Below are 8,845 nucleotides of genomic sequence, written 5' to 3'. Positions count from 1 at the left end.
CTTATTCACCTGCTACTTTACATATTGATTCAGAAAATTTTCATGAACCAAAAATACCATTAAATCCATACAATCTATCTTACTAAAAACTTGCATCTTTTTTTTAAAATGTATTTCAACATAAGGAATTGAATGAGCTCATATTTACATATTTAAACCTTAGTTATTCACAAGTTCTTGTTGTTAATGACAGCCAGGTAAATTGTATTTTATTTCATTCAGCAACACTTTTTGCTAATTTCACATGGAATCTTTAACCCATGATTTAAGTTTTTTTAATATATTTTTGATTCGAAATCTTGTCGCAATGTCTGTTTCGTCATAGATATATTCAGCAAGTAAGCTGCTACTGTATCACATAGTATTAGAACGATCGTGACTATCGATTTATACACCATAACTAAGACAGTTGCTTCTTTTAATGCCCATCTCAATGGAGTGTACGTGTTTTGTGGTGGTGTGGGCCATGGTTATTTTCAGTTACATATTTTTTCCCATTTCTGGTGCATGTGACAAAAAATATACAATAATATTTTTTGTTTTAAAGTTTGAAATTACAAATATGCTGTGTTTTAGAATGTTTACGTAATTTTTTTCATTACTGTTTAGCAAGACAGTAGCAAAAATTGTTTCATTGTTTAAAATGTCGCATTGTTAATGTTTTTGATTATGAAGACCCATTAAACATCAAAAAAGGTAATTTATATCGCACAAATGACAATCTCAGCAGTGAACATTGGTATATGACAAACTCATGAGGTATGCTATGTCTGTTATTCATATTCAAATATTGAAATATTCACACAGACCTAATTTTAACCATTATTTATGGCAGGAAAGAATTTTAACAGTACTTCTATGGTTTCTGATAAATTGGTTAGGCCTAGTGCATTTATGGTATTCATCTATTCAAGTCCCATTCATGGGAGTGTCTTAAAGTTTTCAGCTATTGATCAATTAAAAATAATTTAAGTCTATTTGCTAACCCTCTCCAAATTTCATTTTCATTTTTGAGAAATTTGCTATAATATTAAATATGTCAGTTCAGTTTATTGCTTGTTTATTTTGTTTTACACTGTTTGTTACAAATACAGTTTTTGGTTGTATTGGTGTTTTAAAAAAAAAATTGTGGCTATTCCTGAGATCGGTGATAGCAAAATGAGCAATCAGAGAGCCAGTTTCAACAGGATGGAAGTTTCAAGATGCCCTCAATCATATGCAAAATATAGTTTGAGATTTGGGTACTGGTGGTCATCATGCACAAAGTGCACATGAAAACTTCAATGGTATGAAATCAGGTCTATGATCAGCTGGTGATGTAATTATGGACGAGCCTAGAGATGAACCTGGCTGCTCGTAAGAGACTGTAGGGACATCCGTGCAGTTGGTGGCACTGCATGACCTCAGATGCACCCAGTCGTGCTGCTGATCCGACAACAGTGTCATCTGCTGCGCTCCTGTACCTATAACAGTGCATGTACTTCAAGCAGTGTGTTTGTGTTATTCCAATAGCTTGAGGAAAATCAGCCTAAAATTGTGTTTTTTTTACTGATTAATTTAATGTACCGTGTTTTGTCGCATAAAAGTCGCACATTTAATGCTAAAATCAGCCTGAAAAGTAGGAGTGTGGCTAAAATCAGGCTGAAAAGTAGTGTGGCTTTAATGTGAAAAAAGCACTTTTGTTGAGGTTAAGTTTTTCATATTAACAAAACATGTTGTATGGAATGTTCATTAAATTAAAAAGCTGAGTATACAAAAGCATGCCAAACAATTTAATTAGTCATGCTTCAAAAACATATTTTCTATTTTGTTCAACTTACAATAGAAAACAAAACCAGTGAGCCGGATGTAATTTAGTGTACTCATAACTGTCTTCATCGTACACATTAACCACATTAGAATGCAGGCTATCAAATGTATTTAACTCAGCAAGAGTTAGGGTGTGCGCATCACATGCGATCTGTGACCAGTCATTATTGATATTTGACTATGTGCACACTTTATACAGGAATCAATGTAACCAAACATGAATTATGCCAAAATAGCATTGGCTAAATTTTTATATATGCTATACAGCATCAGAGATTGTATTTCTATTATTAGTTAGATAAGTAAGCAGCAGTAACCTAACTAATAATGGATTGCGTATTTTAACATACATGTTTTATATGGTAAAATAAGTTTATGGCAACATGTTACATGGCAAAAATTATGTACGTCTTATGGAGAAAATGGGGGTACTGAAACATTTGACCGTATTGGACGGGAAATATTATTGTGCTGGCACATCTGGTACATCTCACACTAATTTTTAATTGCTGTATTTTTCCGTTATTACTACCACACTAACAGCAAATTGAAAATAAATTACTGTTGGACAGGGTTTTTTTCTGTGATCTTCGGCAAGGTCATGTTTACTACGTGCACAAAAGCGCTCGGAATCTAACAATGTAAGCAAAAACATCATGCATCCTCTATGACAACCTGTTTTAGCCCAGCCTTTCTTCTCCAGGGTCAACAACTGCCTCTACCAGAAGAGCGATGTATTTTAGAGGTTGTACCTGCATATTTTATCGTTAAATATGTCACAGTAGTTTAAGATAGGAGAATGGCTATAGGTATTCTGTTTCATGTAACTTATTTCAAATTTGACATTTCTGTCGACAGTTATTGCAAACCAACATCATGTGATACTTTGAAAAGTGATAGGGAATGGGTTAAAATGGTACAATTTTTGAGAACTTGTCATATTTGAGACAAGTTACTGATGCATACTATATAGTGCTCGAAGCTTTGCAGTTTGAGTAGCCTGCACACGACTTACGGGAAGAAGTATTTCACAAGGCTGCCCACCAGCCCAAAGTCGTCTGCTTGCTGTCGGGACTCGCAGATGCTCCTCTGGAAGCAAGCTCCGACAGTCGTGCGTGACTGACGGAAAAGTCCGTCCCCTTGCCGCAAAGTCTGGTCCTCGTGCACCCGGTTGATGAGCACGGGCAGCGCGATGGAGGCCACGAAGCACACCACCACCACGACCAGGAAGATGCCCTGGCCCAGCAGGTTCTGTCGCGTCACTGCAGTGCCATCATTGGGGTCCTCCTTGGTCGGCAGGCTGAACGAGAACAGCGGGATTGTGAAGTCAACGGTGGTGTTGAAGACAGAGGCATTGTCCAGGTAGTCCTGTCCTGACTGATGCAGCATCTTCAGAGGTGCCGGCTTGGCGAGTAAGTGTTTGAGGTAGCTCGCGAGGACGTGTGTCTTGTGCCCCCGAAGCTCCGCAAGTGTCAGCCCCCAGCCGCTCGCCGCCAGGACCAGGAAAGCAGCCACGCTGTAGCTCTTCATTAGCTACAGTTCATCAAACAAGAATCACATTTCTTGATACCAAATGTAACAATAAGTTTTAAAATTTTTTTTTTTTACTTATTTTGAAGTATTGATGAAATAAAACACAAAATGGTATACTGCTGTACAGTAGATTCATGGTGTCAATGAGTAGTCTTATTTTCACTGTGCATTCCAAGTTGATAAATATTTTAGAAACATTTTAGTAATTTTGCATAACCATTACATTGTTTAAGTAAGTTGATACCTAGTAAAGTTATTAAAGGTATCTTGCCTATAAGTGAAAATATTTGAAAATTTTTAAAATAACGTTGATACGTAACAGCACTTGCAAGGTGATCTAAGTCATGAATTTTGTGGGGTCTCACACTACAAATTAATGCTTTATTGCATTAAGAAGCATGGCTGTCAAGAGAAACTTAGGGCCTGGGGGCAAAAATTGTTCTCCCTTTTACTTAATGTACAAATTTTATAACCTACAAGTAAAAAAATAATTAGGAATTTAAAAGTTAGAGACTGTAACTGTAAATATAATGTGTGTGTATTGTATAACTTTAAGGTTTCCAATTATATTAGCAATAGACATGTAATTTATGTCCTATTATTGGGTCAACACTGAAGAAATAAAATCTAAACACAACTTGGCCCATTGGTGCCTGGGCTTCGGGGAGTTTGCCCCCTCCCCCCAACCTTACCAACTCTCTCGACCACAATTTTAAAAGTAACAAGTTTTTATGTGTATGGCTTTATCAATCTACTTCAAGCACTGAGAGTCTTTATGTAGCTGAAGGCAAGCGATTTAAGTGCATTTATGCTATTTATATATATATATATATATATATATATATGATAAACAGTTTTCGCATTTCTTTAACTCCCTTCTCTGAGAAGGGCCCAAAAAAACCAGCTTTTCTCCCCCCCCCCTCCCCCCTGCAATTCCATCATGTATGTGATACCAAACTGGTTTGTAGACACCTTTGCTGAGGCTTTTACTGACAAACCTGTACTGAATGATGCCCAAGGGACACTAGAAAATGTTAAAAATCTAAAAACTATGCATTGAAGAGAATGTGGAAATTTGTATACTGAATCATTAGGATTTTCAATATGGTAAATTATGTATTCTCATAAAGTCTTCAATGGGAGGCACTGTTGTCAGGTGGAGCCAAATGCAGATGAAGGCATTGTAGCCAGGTGGAGCAAAATGCAGATGAAGTCATTGTAGCCAGGTGGAGCCAAATGCAGATGAAGGCAGGGGTGGATCCAGGATTGAATTCTGGGTGGGGCACCAGTATTCTGGACTTAGTATAATCCCCTTTTATTACTTCATAAGTTATATTATCCAGTGCATATTTTACCCTTCGAGGGGGGGGGGGGGAGAGGAGCCAAATGCAGGTGGAGGCATTGTAGACAGATGAAGTCGAAAGCAGATACAGCCAATAGAGCCATATGCTGGTAGGGGCATTGCAGCCAGGGGAGTCAAATTCAGATGGATCTAAGAGGAGCCATTGCAGCCAGGTGGAGCTAAATGCAGGTGGACTCTTGTATTAATGTAATTGGTTATTGTTTTGACTCGCAGATTCCAGCGACCATGAGTATATGAGGACTGGACACGACACAGTTGTATCGTGTGACAGATAAGTCTAGTAATTTCAAAATTCTTAAAAATAATATCGAGCATGATAAATAAAATTTTCGTGTTTAAAAGCCTGATATTTCTGGATGCGAATCTCTCACACATCTTGCATCCCCTGCTAGATTTCGCTGTCTGAATTGTAAACATTGCTTGCATACATCAAATGCAGATAGCAACTAAGCACCACGAAACAAACAGAATTTTAAACTACTACAAACGGCTCCTATAAAATTCTGGCATTGTACTTGATTTCCGACAAGGAGTTTTATGAAAATACTGCCCAGCTTGTTCAAATACACTAAACAGTTAATGCTATATAGTTTATGCACACATTAGAAGTTATACTTTTATGGCATTACTAAAATATGACCGATAAATATTTTAAAACGTACCTATTATAACACTAAGTAGAAGTTTTTATATTTGTTTTTACTCAAACAACTGAAATCAATCTGCAAGTAACATTATTATATATGTTAATAATACTCTATTATTATGTTAAAACAAATTTCTAGTGACAATGTTTTAACCATGTCAAGAATTCGCCCCTGAGCACACAAGTGCACTCTTAGCTTCTTTGCTACCAAGGCTATTGCAACTGTAGAAGGCGTATATGTATTATGAACACTGTAATACAAATATTCTTATGTATTTTAAAAATTGGGATTACTTATTAATATGATTATTTTAGTTTATAAAATATATTCCAAGGTATTTTCACTATCATAAAGTTACATTTGGACACCAATACGTTTTGTATGTACCCTAATGTTTAGAAAGTGACTACAAATGGGTTTATGGTGCTCTACATGGGTCCGTCATCTTTGTGTCACATTTCCGTTTGACAACTGTTCCAGTTTCACGACCTTACTCCTACCAAATGCAGTAGTATACCGAGAGCTAAGATGTTTACACCTCAGAAATTATTACAGTAGAGAAATTATGTGCCTGATTGTTCATTGTTTCTTCGTTCTTGGCCTCTTGGTTATGATAGGCAAATGTGATTCGCTGTATTGCTGGCCAGTTCGGCTGAGCAGTCGTCGTACACAAAATTCTGCGTATGGCATTCATATCAGACTTAAATTTATATCGACAACGGAAGATGATTTTAAGGGTTCATTTATATTCCGTATTTTCGTAAGCTCTCTATCCCTGATAGGAGATAGACTAACACTTTCTTTCCCTCATTCATTATTTCAGTGTACTACAGAGAAAGTATGGTTGTATTTATTTTTCACCTTTGCTTAAGAAAAACTATTTTTATTTTATTTCAACCCTCGTACAACTTAGACAAAGAGTGATATTTAGAGGTGGTTCTCTTGCCCACAGCATAATGACGTTACCATATTGACGAGGCAATTACAACGCCATCTAGTGTCTGCCCGAAGAGTTAAAGAAACGTAACTATTTTGAAAACCTTTTGTTGGTTATGTTTGTTATAACATTGAAGTAAAATTTTGTAAAATAATTTTCTGTTTATACTTGATACATGCTTGTAAGGAAGTATCAACAAACACATGCATATACATACTGATTATATCTATTTAACAAAATTATGTATAATAACAACATAAATTGCTATAAATTTAAATGCTGCTAATGAAGTGTCAAAAAAAACTTATTTAGTTAAAAAATTTTCAATCAAATTTATTTGTTGCAAAAAATACTAGAAACATTCTGGTCAGATAATACTATTTAATATGGTCAATCATTGCGGCTACTGTATAACCGTGCGTATTTACTAAGCATAGCCATTAGAGCTGTAGCAAACCGCATGTATCGGTACTGACTGAGTAACGGGTGCGCCATCTAGTACCGAGTAACGAAACGTTACACACGAATGCATTATGTTACTCACATTTTTTGTAGTAAGGGATTTATCGTTAGAATGTTGTTTAAATATTTATTGTCAATAAATATTTTTTGACACCTATTTTTTGCTTTTTCATTATAATTATCGCACAATGGATTGCGATGTTATTTTGATATAACATAAGCTCACGGTTAAAAATTTGAAAATAGTAAATCCATTGCAAATTTAAAAGATTCCGTCAACAGTTCACTTGTAGTTTGTAGTTCTACACTTTACCTATTAAATCAAATTAAATTTAGAATGACTTTACACAAGTCTGGTTCAAAATACGGAAAAGTGAAAAAAAATGCACCTTACGCAGTTTGGTATGTAATGTATAAGTAGTATGTTTTCTACAAATTACTAATGTTGCGACTCCGCAACCAGTGGCGTAGCCAGGATTTTTGTATGGGGGGTGTTAAGAAGCATGCCCTCCCTCCCCTATTAAAGCGGCGGGTCCGGGGGTCCTCCCCCGGGAAAATTTGGATTTTAAGGTGTAAAATAGTGCTATTTTAGCAGTTTTCGGTTCTTAAATTTAAATATTGTAATGGTAAAAATTTTATTAATTATAATATGAAATTTGTTTGAGCGATAAATAAGAAATTAATTAAATATTTGGTGCTAAGGGGGGGGGGGGGTTTTGAACCCCTTAACCCCCCCCCCCCCCCCCCCCCCCCCCCGGTTACGCCCCTGTCCGCAAAGTCATACTCCTATATAGTCTTTGGTCATACTGCACGCGTACGCAATACGACACGAGTCGTTGCTCTAACATAACATAGCATGTTATGAGGTACGTATCAGAAGTAACGAGTAACATAACGATACGATAGTAACGAGTACTAATTGTTATAGTAACACTTTTTTTTAGTACTTTTACACCTCTACATGCCATGTGGGGCAAGTGAATTACGCATCGTCACTAGACTTGTGTGTGCACTTGAATTCGGACACAGTCTTGACAATGTGTTCATCCCCATATATGTTCAGTTTATAATTCTTATATACCTACCGTTTAGTTTCCATCTCACGTACGATATTATATAGGATTTTTTTTAGAGTTGTATGATGAAGAAATTTTATAATAATATGATGTAACTGTCATCTCGTAGGTGAAGACGTAACTGTTCAGGATAAAAAATTACATTCTGCATAGTGGTTCTATATAAGATTGACAATATAGAAAAAATACTGGGATTAAACACAACGCAACCTAGCAGGTAAAGCAGAATTACAAACGTAAAATATGTGCCGCTATCTAGGCATAAAAATCTAAACGTGATAAACGTTTGAAAACTTATGATAGATAGCGTGGTAGAAGTCTTAAGTCAGTTGCACTAATGTAGTCAATATTTAGGTTTTGGAGGTGTTGTAATTGATCTAGATAGTAGGCCTACCCCTACTCATATTCCTATTGTAAAATTCCCAATGAAAACCTAGAACTAAAAAGTTCTAAACAAAATACTTTGAAGAATTTTTAACACACACCCATAATTATCAATGATGTATGTTTGTTTATTATTTTCTTGGGGGGGGGGGGGGGGGGGGGGGGTCGTCGAACTGGAAATTTGTTTAAAACTAAATCTGAACACTCCACTTTTCGTTCACGACTTTTCTAATCCACCATCCACCTTTGTGGATATACTACTCCTTGATGGGCCGATAGTCACAAAGTTTATCGACAATCATATTAATTGACTTAAAATTTAATTAAGTCACAAATTATATTTATACAGAATATCTTCAAATATAATAAAACTATTAAGTTACATACAAAAATATAGTCAATACAAATATAATATTTTTATGCTTTAAAAGGACAAAGTAAAAATAAATTGAGGATAAAAAAACTTTTAAAAATTTATTTGATAACTCGTAATAATAAAAATGGTACCCTACAGAACTTTTTAAACGGTTTACACAATTTTCACTTGGTAATATAGATTCAATTAATTTTCAAGTATGCATGAGATGTTTTTTTATATTAAAAATGACATTCTTTAGAGCTTTTTTTGTATTTG

General features: G+C 35.5%; 1 protein-coding gene across 1 annotated transcript in view; it reads right to left on the bottom strand.

The window, feature by feature from the left end:
- Positions 1 to 1,033: 1,033 nt before the first annotated feature.
- Positions 1,034 to 8,845, bottom strand: part of LOC134527618 (uncharacterized) — a 32,205-nt gene continuing 24,393 nt past the window's right edge. The window contains exons 2-3 of the mRNA XM_063360462.1: positions 2,825 to 3,342; positions 1,034 to 1,463 (exon numbers count right to left, since the gene is read on the bottom strand). Coding sequence (XP_063216532.1) covers positions 1,307 to 1,463; positions 2,825 to 3,339 — 672 coding nt within the window. The 5' untranslated portion in view covers positions 3,340 to 3,342 and the 3' untranslated portion in view covers positions 1,034 to 1,306. The remainder of the gene's footprint in view (positions 1,464 to 2,824; positions 3,343 to 8,845) is intronic.

The sequence above is a fragment of the Bacillus rossius genome, chromosome 1 (genome assembly GCF_032445375.1).
Source record: "Bacillus rossius redtenbacheri isolate Brsri chromosome 1, Brsri_v3, whole genome shotgun sequence".
In the NCBI taxonomy this organism is placed as follows: domain Eukaryota; kingdom Metazoa; phylum Arthropoda; class Insecta; order Phasmatodea; family Bacillidae; genus Bacillus; species Bacillus rossius.
Note: the sequence above shows the minus strand (reverse complement) of the source record. Positions and strands in the feature narration are given on the sequence as shown.